Source organism: Medicago truncatula, chromosome 2, assembly GCF_003473485.1.
Source record: "Medicago truncatula cultivar Jemalong A17 chromosome 2, MtrunA17r5.0-ANR, whole genome shotgun sequence".
Classification (NCBI taxonomy): Eukaryota; Viridiplantae; Streptophyta; class Magnoliopsida; order Fabales; family Fabaceae; genus Medicago; species Medicago truncatula.
Window position 1 is genome coordinate 15458367 of NC_053043.1, and position 16177 is coordinate 15474543.

The 16177-nt window shown below is 31.1% G+C and overlaps 3 protein-coding genes across 3 annotated transcripts; all 3 read left to right on the forward strand.

Annotated features, from left to right (window-relative positions):
* The first annotated feature begins 2748 nt into the window (after positions 1-2748).
* On the forward strand, positions 2749-7460 carry LOC25488226 (potassium transporter 10). Its single transcript, XM_013607900.3, has 8 exons — positions 2749-2902; positions 3036-3261; positions 3564-3809; positions 3948-3998; positions 4135-4395; positions 4499-4666; positions 5310-5564; positions 6275-7460. The coding sequence occupies exons 1-8, from the start codon at positions 2777-2779 to the stop codon at positions 7309-7311; spliced, it is 2370 nt and encodes a 789-aa protein (XP_013463354.2). The 5' UTR covers positions 2749-2776; the 3' UTR covers positions 7312-7460.
* A 4763-nt stretch (positions 7461-12223) lies between these two features.
* LOC25488228 (ethylene-responsive transcription factor ERF098) lies at positions 12224-12924 on the forward strand. Its single transcript, XM_013607902.3, has one exon. The coding sequence runs from the start codon at positions 12234-12236 to the stop codon at positions 12633-12635; it is 402 nt and encodes a 133-aa protein (XP_013463356.1). The 5' UTR covers positions 12224-12233; the 3' UTR covers positions 12636-12924.
* A 2414-nt stretch (positions 12925-15338) lies between these two features.
* LOC120578164 (TPD1 protein homolog 1-like) lies at positions 15339-16061 on the forward strand. Its single transcript, XM_039830462.1, has 2 exons — positions 15339-15447; positions 15531-16061. Exons 1-2 carry the CDS (start codon positions 15387-15389, stop codon positions 15836-15838), a joined length of 369 nt encoding a protein of 122 aa, XP_039686396.1. The 5' UTR covers positions 15339-15386; the 3' UTR covers positions 15839-16061.
* Positions 16062-16177: the final 116 nt, after the last annotated feature.

Genomic DNA, 16177 nt, shown 5'->3' on the forward strand with positions numbered 1-16177 from the left:
GAAATATGATTTCTTTTATTTGGATTATTCTGGTGTGACTGCCCTTGCATATGTGGTTTCTTTAATTAAAAATGAAATCAGCATTTTGAGGTACGATGAGGATGTAGATCTCAAGTTACTGTTTGTTGGCCAATTAATATATATTATGATAACTATTAAATTTAAATAAATAATGAAACCTTGAAGACGATGCATTCAGTTATAAAAAATATCAGTAGAGATTTAAATTTCAGCATAGAAAAAAGTAATCGTATCCATTATTAAACACCTGAAAATGCTAACTAAGTTGTTTTGAGATAAACTAAAAAAATATGTTTGATTTTTTTTTTTTTTAACAAGCTAAAATGAATTATATTAACACGAACCACTTAATTGCTACAGCACAAGGTGTGCCAAAGCAATCACGACAAAAACACAATCAAGTCATAATAATTACAAAACAATCAGTCGATACCCATACATAAGAGCGGGTTCGACCACCAATTATGAGTACCGAAACTAAAGTCAGCTTTACTAGCTTTCAACCACCACAAGGAATAAGATTTAACTTTATCTAACAATTGCGGTAGAGAGCTTTGTTTGTTCCTAAACAACCTGTCGTTCCGATCATTCCACAAAACCCAAACACACAGGAGCCATATAAGGTGAAAAAACGAACGCCCCGATTTTTGGCCTTCTATTTTAACATCAAACTTTTTCATCTCTATTTTTACATTTGTTGCAATTTTTGTCCCAACCTATGTTTTTTGTATTAAAAATGACAATTTTTGACGCCAAAAAAGATAAGTTATTGTCCCAATGTTGAACTTAAAACAAAGTATCATTTTTAAGTTTAGTAAAATAAGGGAACCAAAATTACAACTAAGCCAAAAACAATCTTAAGAGTTTGATTTTTTTTTTTTTTTTTTCAGGTAGCCTAGTGGCTAAAATACACCTTATAAAGTGAATAAGTGAGGTGTCCGAGGTTCGAACCTCGTCTCCTACATATAATAATGCATTGTCCTACCAACTGAGTTATGCTCACGGGACTTAAGAGTTTGAGTTTATAAGAATAAGAAATGAAATAAGTCAGACACTTCTATATGTATTCTTTTGAAAGAGCTATCAAAGAAAGGCACATTGACTATTAGGGTTTATCACAAGTTATTCGTGTGTAATGTATACGAGTATTGTAAACTATACAAAGTATTTATTGTTCAATTTCCAATCATAAAAAAATAAATAAAAAAATCAAATGTCATGTATATTTCTGATTTTTTTTTTACCAAATATCTATATATATATATAGTACGACGTGAGGGAAATTAAGGGTAAGGACTAAATTTTTTTTTACTAAGGTAAAGACTAAATATGATAACAAAAAATATGAGATTTTGTAAAGATTAAAAACAAGATCTCTAAATTTTATCGAGAAGGAAAACCAAATTTAATAATTTGTTTGGACAAAAAGTCTTACGTAATTTTTTGAGAAAATAAAAAACTTAGCTAGGTTGTATTCATTTTGTCAATTAATCTCATTTTCTTTAATAGAAATCATAAGCATGTGATAAGAGATTTGAGTTCCTTAACTAGAACATGGGATCAAAACTGGTGATTGAGTCAAAATTGAAACATAGGATCAAAACTGCAAAATAGGCTATACTTAGGGGTTGAGTTGTAATTGTTTTATTAGAGGTCAAAATCGCAACTTTGTGATACTTAAGAGACCAAAACTGCTATTAAACCTAAAATATATTAACATTATAAAATATTTTATTTAACACAAGACGTGCCATGATAGAACACCAAAATTTAACAAAAGCAACAAATCAAACAATACCATAATAGAACCATTATTGTGGTTCTTAAAATTTCTACTTTTATAATTTAAACAATATAGTTTTAATATTATATATTATTCAGAGTTTAGGAGAAAACTTACATGCATGCAGCTGTGTTGAGATTTACACTTGTAACGTCCCGTTTCATTATTGTTCCTTTCCGTCTCCTCTTGAATCACAATCGGGTCTTCCATCAATTACACCCACGTGACGTATATGCATCAAATCATCATGGAAGATTCAATTTCAGCCTGAATGATTTAAGATATTTGGAGTTTCTTAATTGATTGTTTCGTCTCCTTTCCTTTATTGTCTAATTGGTGAGATTTTCCTTCCCGTTTTTCATTGTGGGATCAGAGAGTTACATATCTGTAATTACACGGTGGTGATTTGGCGTCGTTGAGGATCGGCGGTGAGACATTATGTTGGGAAGAACGGACATTTGTTAAATAATTTGTTTACTTAGCTAAAATCTTGTTGATGAATGGAACCACCCAGTGAAGTGTTTTACTTTTGCTTCATTAAAGAGCATGTTTTGTTTTCTGTTAGGAGCCCTCAAACATCAGTTCAAAAAGTTAGATAGAAAGAAAATCTTTGTTTGATTTTCAATAAATCATAATATCACTCGAGAAATGATGTAAAATGATCGTTGATGTCACTTTAATAATAATAATAATATCACTACACTCTTCCCCAATTTTAAAAATACAATAAAATTGAGTTCAGCTTGCAAAATGAAGTTCACTCAAATATGAAGTTTGCCGGCTTCAATCCAAACTTATAGATTTGTTTGAATCCTTGCTTTGACTTGGCAGTTTTTTGGTAACTACATAAGTTTTTGTTCTGTTTCCAATGTTTTCTGTATTTTTTTTTTTTTGTGATGGTTAGGGTTACACTGAGGACAAGGGAGTATCAGATAGAAATTAGTAGTTGGAAGTTATTGAATACAGTTCGAAATGGCTTCACCGTTAGAGATTGATGAAGAGAATGATAACAAAGGTAGTATGTGGGATTTGCAACAGAAATTTGACCAGCCAATGGATGCAGAAGCAGGAAGGCTCAAAAATATGTACAGAGAAAAAGTATGATGCAATGAATTCTATTTTGTTTACATAGGATACTGCAATTTGCAACTTTGAAATTTTGATGTCTACAACATGTCTTTTAAGTGATTTTAAGTAATTTTTCGATCTATGTTAATTTGATTTGTTTCAGAAGTTTTCTGCGCTGTTGCTTCTACAACTGGCATATCAAAGTCTTGGTGTCGTTTATGGAGATCTGGGAACTTCACCCTTATACGTTTTCTATAACACATTTCCTTATGGAGTTGATGATTCGGAGAAAGTGATTGGAGCTCTTTCTTTGATCATATACTCTCTTACTCTTGTGCCACTGCTCAAATATGTTTTCATTGTATTAAGAGCAAATGACAATGGTCAAGGTATATATTGTTTTCCAACATTTTGGTTAATTTGGATATTAATGGTTGGACTAAGGAATTCTATTATAACTTTAGGGTCTGTTTGGGAGTTTGAGGAGTTCATTTTTTTTTCCTTCATAATACAGAATCCCTCTAATTTGGAGGAATTCAAAAAATGTATTCGAGGAGGATTTTGGAGGGCCTAGATAAAATTTTCCTTGCTACACAATTGCTTATGTCATAAGACGCACTCAAATACATTGTAAATAAGTTATTTCATATGTTGGTAACGAAGTTTAACCAAGCCTACATCTATGGAGCAGGCGGAACACTGGCTCTTTATTCCTTGCTTTGCCGACATGCAAATATAAAGATCATTCCCAACCAGCATCGTACCGATGAAAAGTTGACAACATATAGCCGGACTACCTTCCAAGAGAAGTCATTTGCTGCTAAAACTCAGAGATGGTTAGAGCAACACAAATTTATTAAAAGTACCATTCTTATTCTTGTCCTTGTTGGTACCTGCATGGTGATTGGAGATGGTATTCTTGCCCCAGCTATATCTGGTATGTTTTCTGTCGGAATCATCTTCTTCTTCCTATTTATTTGTTACTACCTCCGATCATTTTTCTTTCCTTTTTGTTGAAAAAATTTGTTTCAGTTTTTTTTCTTCAACATATTCATTATGAAATTTTCTTATGTAGTTTTATCTGCTGCTGGTGGCATCAAGGTAAACAAACCCGAAGTCGATAGCGGTATGCTCCTACACCTTTAACATACATTAATCTTTTATGTCTTCCACTATGAATATGAGATTATAGTTTCTAGTTTTTTTTTTTATTTTTCTTGAAAAACTTGTCTTTTTTTTTTCTTTCCGCCTTGGTGTTACAGGAGTAGTTGTGCTGGTTGCTGTTGTAATATTAGTTGGACTATTCAGCATACAACGTTATGGTACAGATAGAGTTGGTTGGCTCTTTGCTCCAATTGTTCTGCTTTGGTTTCTTCTTATTGGAGGTATAGGTATTTACAATTTGTGGAGATTTGGTGGCAGTGTCTTAAGAGCCTTTTCGCCTCTCTACGTGTATCGGTATCTAAGAGACGGACACAAAGATAGTTGGCTTTCCCTTGGTGGAATCTTGCTTAGCATAACAGGTTTGTTTGATTTTGATAACTTTTGATTTGATTAGTGTTTTAAAATTATTCAATAAGGTAAACGGTTAATTCAAAATCGAAAACTTGTGATGATTGCTTTCAGGGACAGAAGCTCTTTTTGCCGACTTAGCCAATTTTCCAGTGTCATCTGTACAAATTGCATTTACTCTCGTGGTGTTTCCTTGCCTTCTTTTAGCATATTCTGGACAGGCTGCATATCTGGTGAATAACTTGCATCATTCACAAGATGTGTTTTACCGTTGTATTCCAGGTTTGTTATATCTCACACTCTACATCGAAATTTCTGTTTGAGCATAGTTATCAAATCGTGATTCAAATCAAGAATTGGGAGACCTATTTTTTTCGAATTGTGAATAGAATCTTATTTATGAATCGTAAGATGCATCACCGATAAAATCATGACATTTTAAGTAAAAACAAATGGCATAGCAAAACTGTAAGCTGATATATCATATAGAACCTCAAAATAATTCAATGTTCAAATCGTAAATCAAATGAAAAAGAAAAGTGACCAAGTATACAATTACAAAGTTGACAAAAAAAAAAGATGGATACACTAAGTTTAGGTAGAGATTTATGTGCAAAATAGATACATAGTAGAGATTCATATCAATTGGGTTCAGTTTTGTACTGAATCGAGATACAACAAGCATATATTGTAAGATACTAATAGCCATGCATTTGATTGCACCTGTGGTGTTTAGAATATCATAAACCTATTGGAAACAACACAACCTTTTCAATCATTAAGCAAGTTATTTAGAATGATGCGCAACCTTTTTCAATCACCGCAATCATATCAATTGGGTGCAGTTTTATTTAGAATGATGTGCTTTTGTTTCTTCATGCAATGATTTTCATCAGTTAGATGTTAATTATCCTTAGTTCTGCAGAAAAAATATACTGGCCGGTATTTGTAATTGCCACGCTAGCAGCAGTAGTTGCAAGCCAAGCCACAATCACCGCAACCTTTTCAGTCATCAAGCAAGCCCTTGCTCATGGATGTTTCCCAAGAGTCAAAGTTGTGCATACATCAAAGAAATTCCTCGGCCAGATATATATTCCAGATATCAATTGGATCCTTATGGTTCTTTGCATTGCTGTTACTGCTGGTTTTAAAAATCAAAACCAGATTGGAAATGCTTATGGTAAGTTTTTCCCTCGCATAAGGTTGTGAGCCATTTTTTTTCATGTTTTTTTTATTAAGAAATAAATTTACTATAAGGGAGAGAGAAAATGCAACTTGTAGGAGGATATGAAATCATCTAAAGGAGATATAGAAAAATACATTGAAAATTTGCAATATAGGAACTAATCATTGCGACATTAAAAAGGGCCTTTCCTAATTTCTTTACATTGAAGGGTCTAAGAACTACTAACTTCGTCCCTAAATATAGGACTCGTTGACCAAATCACGGGAACTAAGAAAGTTGTTAGTGACATCAAATTTGTTGACAACTAGTACTGTTTTGCAAGTTTACCCTTGAGGAGACATAATTAGTTTATGTTTCCATCATAGTATTTAGTACAGGTTGCACAAAAAGTGTAACATAATTAGGGGTATAGTGGTACAGAAATAATAATGTAGCTGAATGAAGGCTTACATGTTGTCAACAATATGCAGTTTATCATCAACCAGCAAATGAAGGCTTACTTTCTCACTAGATGATCGTATGTTGTCTATAAAAGTGGGATATATGATGCTTATAAAAAAATAAAACTGAAAAAAGAATAGCTGAACATAACTAACGTAACGGTTTAATTGAACCAAGAAGATATACTAGATCTTACACCAGTAAACAAAGTTTAAGAACTTTATTATGCTTATTAACAAGCGAATTTGTCCTTGTAATGAAAGGCACTGCAGTTGTGTTAGTCATGCTGGTGACAACACTGCTGATGATTTTGGTCATGATATTAGTTTGGCACTGCCATTGGATTCTCGTTGTTGCGTTCACTGGCTTATCATTGATTGTGGAATGCACATATTTTTCGGCTGTACTCTTCAAAATCAATCAAGGTGGCTGGGCACCCCTTGCAATTGCCGGAGTATTTCTGATTGTTATGTATGTTTGGCATTACGTTACAGTGAAGCGCTACGAGTTTGAATTGCATAGCAAAGTCTCAATGGCATGGATTCTCGGGCTCGGTCCCAGTTTAGGACTAGTTCGTGTCCCTGGAATCGGCCTAGTCTACACAGAGCTTGCAAGGGGAGTTCCCCACATATTTTCTCATTTCATTACAAACCTACCAGCGATCCATTCCGTTGTTGTTTTCATTTGTGTGAAATATCTTCCTGTCTACACAGTCCCAGAAGAAGAGCGGTTCCTTGTCAAGCGTATTGGACCAAAGAATTACCACATTTTTCGTTGTGTGGCACGATATGGATATAAAGACCTACATAAGAAAGACGATGATTTCGAGAAAAAACTCTTTGAAAACCTTTTCATGTTTGTTCGACTCGAGTCAATGATGGAAGGTTGCTCGGATTCGGAATACAGTCCATGTGAACCACAAACCGAACAATCGAGAGATTTCATATTGAATAACAATGGAAACACAACTTCATTGAGCAATACGGATTATTCAATTTCATCAGTAGATTCAATAGTTCCTGCTAGATCACCAACAAATGTGAATGTTACTTTTCAATCCTCTAATAGTCACCGTACTGAGGTTGATGAACTTGAATTTTTAAACAACTCTAGAGAAGCTGGTGTTGTTCATATACTAGGAAACACAGTTGTGAGGGCTAGTAGGGATTCAAGATTCTACAAGAAAATAGTTGTTGATTATATATATGCATTTCTTAGGAAGATATGCAGAGAAAATAGTGTGATATTCAATATTCCTCATGAGAGTCTCTTAAATGTTGGTCAAGTTTTCTATGTATAGTCCCTTCTTTACTTTGTATAAAGATCAATAAGATTATTTATTATTTTGTGCCTGCCATTTTGTGCAGAGTTCCAGATTTTTAGATATTGTTCAGAATTCAGATTTTATGTGTACAGGATCTATAAGATATGTCATTTGTTACAGCCAAATATAGTATAAGAATATTACTTTATGATAATTATATGAACAAAATAAATTGGAATGAAAAGGAAATGGTGAGGCCTACGTTATCCTTTATTGTTTAGAGGGTAATTACCCTCTCATGATATCAACCAACAAAATGTAATATATATAGGTAACATTAAATGTCAAATAAATGAGTAGATTTTTTCTAAAAATAAAAGAGTTAATCTTAATCTTTTTTTTAAGGAGAGTTAATCTTAATCATAAGGTAACTTTTAATTTTTATTTAATTTTTATTTTGAAACAGCAAATGATTTTTTTATATATATTAAGGTGTTCAATCTTAATTAATTTACACCACAAGACTTATAACAAATAAAATTTTACATCAAATTTCTTTCAACTGGATGTCCTTAAATTCATCACTTACATTCATAAAACTTCTTCCATTCCAGAACCCCGAATGTGAGAACAAAAACATCTCATTCATTCAAATTTCTTATTCTTTATTGTTCCCTATTGATCAATTATTGTTTCTTTTTCATTCTTCTTTTCATTTTGATTGTTCAATTTTCTCGTTCCAATCTGCCGCAATTTCCAATTATAGTGAGAATTGTCGTTGTTTCTAGAACTGCGTCAGGTATCGTGACTTATTTTTTTTATTTAAGCAGGCAACTTAATAAAATCTGCTAACACGCATAGACCTGCCTCACTATCAGCCAAAGCCTTTAATTCCAAACAAAAGAACAAAAGCCTCATCACATAACCATTTCAGCAACATCCAAAAAAATGCTATATAGTAGACTCCCACAACATCACAGCGGCAACACCTGCTAGCAACCCTCAAAGTACAACAGATGACTTACTCAATTGTTATAATTAAGTACATCACAACCAAGAAAAATCAAATCAAAAAGAAAAATCAAGTCACCATACCTGACGTGGTACTGGAAATAACGACAATTCTCACGATATTTGGAATCAAACGAATGACGACGATTCTCACGAAAATTAAAAAATGCGACAGTTGGGAACGACAAAATTGAACAATCAAAATGGAAAGAAGAAATTTTATGAATATAACTGATAAATTTAAGGACATTCAGATGAAAAAAATTTGATGTGAAATTTTAATTGTTCTAAGCCAGTCATGTAGTGTAAATTAATTAAGATTGAACACCTAAATATAATTAAGACAAGATTACATTATGTGTCCTTTATCTTATTTATTTGTAACACTTTGTTTCTTTATCTTTATTTTTTCCCGTTTAGATCCTTTATCTCTCTTAGAAGCACATATACATCTTTTTTCTCATTTTTTATTAAAAATGAAAAAAAAATCCAGAAATATGATGAAGATGTTCATATTCTTCCTTTGAATCTTCATCATCTTCTTTAAATAAAAAAAAATTCTACTAAAATATATCTCCAAATATCGTGAATTAATGTTATATTCACCTCAAATATTCTTTTAAACACAAAAATCAAAACCTTAATTTCACAAATGTTGCAAGGCGGATGGTGGAGCCTTAGTCACTGGCGGAAGGGTTAGACTTTACGAAAGTTAAGATTGTTCTGAAACAACAAAATTGATGTGTAAAGCTACTCTCAATTTTGGGGTTATTTTTATGTCGGGTTTGAATATTGAGTTAGAAAATGATGATAATAATAATAATAATAATAATATACCGTGTGACAATCTTTTTTTTTCTTCTCGATGAAACTAAATCTCTTTCTGTACAAGGTTTTGATTTTTGTGTTTAAAAGAAGATTTGAGGTGAATATAACATTAATTCATGATATTTGGAGATATATTTGTGTAGAATTTTTTTTGATTCAATGAAGATGATGAAGATTCAAAGGAAGAAGATGAAGATGATGAACATCTTCATCATATTTCTGGATTTTTTTTTCATTTTTAATAAAAATATATTTTAAAAAATAATATTAGGTATTTAAAAAAAAAGAAAAAGGATGTTTATGTGCTTTTATAAGAGATAAAAGACCTAAACGGAAAAAAAAAAATAAAGATAAAAGATCAAAATGTTACAAATAAATAAGAAAAATGACCTCTAATGTAATCATCTCTATAATTAAATAAAAATTAAAAGTATTAAAAGTTACTTTATGATTATAATTGATTTTTTTTTTAGAAAAAATTGACTCATTTATGACATTTAATGTTGTCAATGTATATTACATTTTGATTGGTTGATATCATGATAGGGTAAATACCCTCTAAACAAGATAGAGTAATCTAAAAAAAACGAAAGGAAATGTATTCAGAAGTATAATTTGAGGATTCAATTATCTGATGAAACTTGAAATTCATTATTTTGCTTTTGAAATTATCATTATAGTGTCTTAACCTAAAATAATTGAAATAATATTAATTTATCTGTTGAAATAACATTTTCTTATTACATCATGTACACTTTATGTGAGGTTCAGTTTTCTGATTTTCATGGAATAAGTGTTGTCAAATTTAATTAATCAAACTTCAATTTTTATTGAAACAAAAAAAGGTTAATAATAGATTTGTGACTTTTGCCAATTTGAGTCTCATTCACCATCGAAGCTGCGAGAAATATCTGAAAATGTAACGGGCTTTGAAAGAAATGATAGAGTAGGGAGAGGAATATGTGTTATTAAATGAGGCTTTTTAATCTCGGCCAATCAATTTTAATCTAAGGGTTGATAATCATTCTCACAATTCTCACATAAAAAAGCATTCTCACTAGATATGTCCTATATATATATATATATATATATATATATATATCAACCACTTTCTTTCCTTTCAATCAATTTTTTTCTCTCTGGGCCACGAAACAAACCCATGACCACATGTTTAAAGGGACCTAACACGCTTACCACTTGGACTAATTCATTATTGATTTTGTTACACTTTTTATTCTTGCATTGGACATTCATCTCATCATTTATATTTATTTTAAAGATATTATTATAATTGTAAATTTAAATAAATTCAATCTAACATACTTACACGTGTATTCGTGCATACAAATTTATAAAACTTATTTAATATCTAACCCGGGCAACGCTGAGTCTCTAAACTAATTAATAGAAAATGACATGTTGCATTAATTCAATAATTTTTGGAGAACCCTAAATTATGGAGAAGAAAAAAAATCCACATTATTTAAATATATTTTATTTTAATTGAAAAATAATAATTAACAAGGAATGAAAACTCAAAACATAAGCATAAACATAAGTAACAACTTTTAAGTACATTTAAAATGAAAACTCAAACTTAAGGCAAGAGACCCTACAATAACTTTTTCTATATTTTATATTTTAAATATTACCATCTTTTTTAAATATACAAAATGATAATAATGATTTAAAACTCAGACATACAATAGAGTTCGGACCTCAATCACAACATCTTTTAAATGTTTTTTTCATGTTTTAAATGTCGTACAGTATGAGATGACAATTCAACAACAAGATGACAATAAAATGTTGTATACAAGTACGTGTATGCAAATAATTGCATGTGTATTATTATTAATAAAATCTAAAGAAAATGTTATTATAATCTTAATTGTACCAATTTACTGAACAGACGCCGCAATTGAAAATTCTAGAAGTCATATTAGATTTCAAACCAACCTGGACTAAAAATTCTCGTATTTTGATTCATGCTTGTATGGTTTGATACTTTGGTCCAAGTGAATCAAATCCACCATAGCAACCAAATTCATCCTTTGCATTAATTTTTGAAAGGACTTGGCCAGTGTTATTTAAATTTAGACCGTTTATGAGCTCGACCAGAATGCTAGCTATTGAATTCAGTTTGCTCCTACTAAATTTTGGAGTAAATTATATTTGAAAAATCATTTTGTGTCAACTTTTGAAATATTTGAGAGAGGCAAGAAGAGAATAAAAATACAATAAGAATATAAATAGAAAAATTTATCTCATGAATTATCACAAAATAGTTGTATAAATATTAGTTCTTAAATTTCTATTTTTTTATTACTTTACAATTTTTAGTGTATATCTCCATATAGACTACAATTTTTATAACTTTACTAATTATTTTAACAAGAAAGTCTAAAACAAATTTAAGACGAGTATAAAAGAGAGTCAAATACAAATTTAAAGTGTTTTCAACATGTGCATCTTATATCATAGAACTACAACCCATATAGACTCCATCTTTCTATCACATGTATCTTTTCGGTCAACACCAACAAAAGTTTAAGTTTTCGTATCCATTGTAGTCTTACTCAACTCGAGAGCTTAATGTTTGCAATTGCGTGCATATGATATCTGGTAAAAATAAAATAAAATAACACTGGCCTACATGAGATGAGGTTGATTTGAATTAAATCATACCAATTATCTGCATCAAATTTGAATTTGGCTGCGGGATCCCAACTTTAACACCAATAATAATATAATATTATGAATGTAATAATTGATACGCGCATTAAAGTTTGCTCACCTCATATGCACCTAAACAAGAAAAAGACTAGAAAAGCACTAAATGTTCAAAATTTCAAATGGCATATTTTTCATTCATACGACAATCCTGTCCACATATTTTTATTCTAGTTCATTCAAAATCATATAAACCTATACACAATCGAAGAATCAAATTTATACACCTCAATGAATCAAGTCAATTCATGCATCCATCTGTTGAAAACTAAAAAACATGACACATAATTTCAAGACAAGGACTACATACCTATATATAAATAGATGTAACTCATGATCATAACAAAAATTGTTACCAAATAACTTGCAAATTAAGAAAAAGGAAAATGGAAGACACAAATAAGAAGGGAGAAGAAGAAGTGAGGTACCGTGGTGTAAGGAGAAGGCCATGGGGAAAATATGGGGCTGAGATTCGAGACCCAACGAAGCCAACTGGAAGACAATGGTTAGGTACATTTGACACAGCTGAAGAAGCAGCTAGAGCTTATGATTGTGAAGCTATTCGTTTGAGGGGTGCTCTTGCCATTCTTAATTTTCCGGACGAATACTTTTTTCATCTTTCTTCTTTATCGTCGGCGTCATCATCGTCACCATCTACTAATGACAATGCCAATGCATCCTCTTCTTCTACACAACATAAGGATGTTATTGAGTTTGAGTATTTGGATAATAAGGTGTTGGAAGATCTTCTTGGATCATCCAAAGAATATAATGAAAGGAAGCAATAGTTTTCTACCAATGACACAAAGTATACAACTTTTTTATGTCATTTTCTTGCCATTTCCCCTCAACATTTGTGCAATCTTGCACGAGATCTTTACTACTGAACTTTTTTAAATAGAAAAATGTTAGTGGTTATTTGTTGGAATATAAGAAAATTTGATAGATATAGTGTCCCAACCCATATAATTAGACTACATCTTCAAGTACTATACTTCAAACTTGTATCTTCAAATAATGTTTAAAGTTTAGTTGATCTCCTAGAAGACTTAATCCCACCTCCCCCACCTTAGGTTTTAGGAGCATTTTAAGTATTGCATTTTTGTTATTATTCAATAATAAATTGAGGGATAATGGTAATAAGTAATTAATTATATAAACAATCACATTGAAAATGAACTTAAAAATGCAATAAAGCGTAGCATGAAAGTATATATCTTAATTTTGTTAATGGAAGATTCCAGCATCCAAAAAGAAGATTTTCATTCTTCCAAATTATCAATGGAAGATTCCAACAGCCAAAAAAAGATACTCCCTCCGTCCCTATATATAAGACCCTTTTGTCAAAATCACGGGAATTAAGATAGTGGATATTTGTATTAAAGTTGTTTGTAATCACTATTGTTTTTACAATTTTATCCTTTAAGAAAGAAGGTTAGTTTATGTTTTCAACATTTATTTATTGTTGATTGAAGAAAAAGATGTATAATAAATAGGGACATGTATGTAAAGAAATAATTAATGTAGTTGGAAATAACAAAGGGGTCTTATAAAAAGGGACAAAAAAAATTCTCAAAAGGGTCTTACAATTAAGGACGGAGGGAGTAGTATATAATACTTTTCAATGTCCTTGAGACTAATGAAAGGGGCCTCTTCTAGAAAGGTCTAGTGTGCTCTTCAAATTCCTTAATAACTAGAAAATTACTCTCCACCTTTTCAAAACTGCTCATTTCCTTGTCGCAGCCGGAGTTAACTCACGCTTGATATTTTTCAGTGTGAGTAGTTAACTCACGTTGATACTTTTAAAACTGGTTCAATCACTTTTTAAGTCGGGTCAACCGATTTTAAAAGTGTCAACGTGAGTTAACTCACAGTGAATAAAGTCGAATATGAGTTAACTTCCGCTGAAATAACGAAACGAGAAATTTTGAAAGGGAGAAGAACAATTTTCTAGTAACAATAGATAAGTCTATTAGAAAATTGCCAACAATAAACTTATCAAATAAACATTATGTATTTTTCTCTTGGTATATAAACATTCTTCAAGCCACGTGATTAGATATATAAACATTCTTTGAAGACATGGACTATACCTATATATAAATACATGTAACTCATGATCATAACAAAAATTGTTACCAAATAACTTGCAAATTAAGAAATCCAAAAATGTAACCAAAGTGATTGACCCGACTTTCATTACATTGACTAACCACAAGATTGTGACATTGTTGTTAGTCAATGTCACCAAATTCTATGTCACCTAACTACTTCTGGTGAGGAATAGAGGTTATATATGCAATGTTGCATGCATTAGAAAAATATATAAATCTTGGAAAAAAAATAATGAGATACATAGGAGTCAACTAAGGAGCTAAATTGGACACCAGAGTTACTAAAGATTTTCCATGATTGTTGGTGATACAAAGTCAATTACCATTAATCAAATATTAATTCTCTTGGATCCATTTTAAGAGAATTAGTAATACTGTGACATAAATTGTTGTAAATACTGAATAGGTAGGAGAATTATCACATGTATATGTAGGCATCTGTTTTATCAAATAAGGGACACATGAAATGTTACTTCCGTTGCCAAGTTTCTATAAAAAAATATAGGCTTAATTACATTTTTGGTCCTCTAACTATTTAATTGGTATCGGATTGGTCCTCTAACTAAAAATTGATTTATTTCGGTCTTCTAAGTTTCTCACCGTTACTACATTTAGTCATTTCTGTTAGTTTTATTCAAATAAACGTTAGAGTTTGTGTTATGTGGGTATCTGACCTCCTGTTTCACACATACATATGAACCATAACAGTTACCAATAATATCAGTCACTGTTTAATCATAATACCTTAACAAGACATATGACCAAAATAATACTAATAAATAAAGTTAGAGGACTCACATAACACAAACCCTAACGTTTATTTGAATAAAACTAACAGAAAAGATTAAATGTAGTAACAGTTAGAAACTTAGAGGACCGAAATAAATCAATTTTTAGTTAGAGGACCAATCCAATACCAATTAAATAGTTAGAGGACAAAAAGGTAATTTAGCCAAAAATATACATAAAAAGATTGCACAGATTGCAATATTTCTGCGAATCCTTGCGGCTAGCATATCCCTATTGCAGAGATTGCCTATCACCACATAATTAAAAATAAGTCAGATTAATTGGTGTCCCCGGAGCATTGATTACATAATTTTCAATGCAATAATTACTATATAACTTTTTTTTAGTATCCTTAAACAATATCGAGGATACCGTTAACATTTCCCATAAATATATACACCATCATATGCAATCATATGCATTTATTATTATTTTCATTCTTGACATATTTGGCATTTAATTACATATTTTTTTTGAGGGAGGCATTTAATTACATAGTTGACGTGCTTGGCATTATGGCATACACATTACTTCATATATACCATATACCTCTTATGATGATAAATCACTATCCCCAGCTTCATAGAACTCTTTATCATAATTTATATAGCAGCATTATCAATTGTTCAGTAGAAGATGGCTAGTTCAATCATTACAATTCTAAGTATAGTTTTCTTCCTTATCCTCATTTCTCAAGGTAATATTTTCTTCCAATTGATAAAACATAAAATTTTTGTAAACTATTATTCAAAACTCTCAATTTTTTCATCATTATCTCAGGTTATAGCCAATGTTCATTGAAAGATATTTCAGTAACCCAGTATGAGACAGGAGTAGTGGAGAATAAGCCAGAATGGACCGTATATATCTCCAACAAATGTCATTGTACTCAAAAGAATGTCAAGTTAAATTGCACTGGTTTTCAAACCAGTCTAGGCATAACCCCTTCAGTTTTAAGGGTCTCCGATAACGAATGCATTCTCAATGATGGCGAACCTATCGACAAAAACCTCCATATAGTCTTCTTCTACGTTTGGGATAAGTCATTTCCACTAAATCCAATTTCATCAGAGATTATTTGTTCTTAAATAGCCAATGTACCTTTTATAATAGCCAAGAATAAAATTGAGTTTAAAGGATACACGCTTTCCCTTTCGGTGTAAACCAATTTTACACTTACGTTCAATGATGATCCATTATTTTTGACATGTAATCCCACTCATATAAACGGTATGAAAGACAAATTAGAGAGTTTTTATTGGTTGTCATGTAAAAGATACTTACACTAAAATCGCATCTACCTTAACTCAAGCAGTACAATCATGATATGCAAAGACATATGATATGTTGAAGCATGTTCGAATCCACAATTCATCACTTCTCAACACTTAGGTATGTGAGTTCACCACATACTAACGATGCACAAT

Excerpts from the sequence above, each read along its gene's own strand:
- LOC120578164 (XM_039830462.1), top strand. The coding sequence starts at position 15,387 with ATGGCTAGTTCAATCATTACAATTCTAAGTATAGTTTTCTTCCTTATC. Across the intron at positions 15,448-15,530 it reads CCTTATCCTCATTTCTCAAG|GTTATAGCCAATGTTCATTG; the intron begins GTAATATTTTCT and ends TCATTATCTCAG.
- LOC25488228 (XM_013607902.3), top strand. The coding sequence starts at position 12,234 with ATGGAAGACACAAATAAGAAGGGAGAAGAAGAAGTGAGGTACCGTGGT.
- LOC25488226 (XM_013607900.3), top strand. The coding sequence starts at position 2,777 with ATGGCTTCACCGTTAGAGATTGATGAAGAGAATGATAACAAAGGTAGT. Across the intron at positions 3,262-3,563 it reads AGCAAATGACAATGGTCAAG|GCGGAACACTGGCTCTTTAT; the intron begins GTATATATTGTT and ends TCTATGGAGCAG. Across the intron at positions 3,999-4,134 it reads CAAACCCGAAGTCGATAGCG|GAGTAGTTGTGCTGGTTGCT; the intron begins GTATGCTCCTAC and ends TTGGTGTTACAG.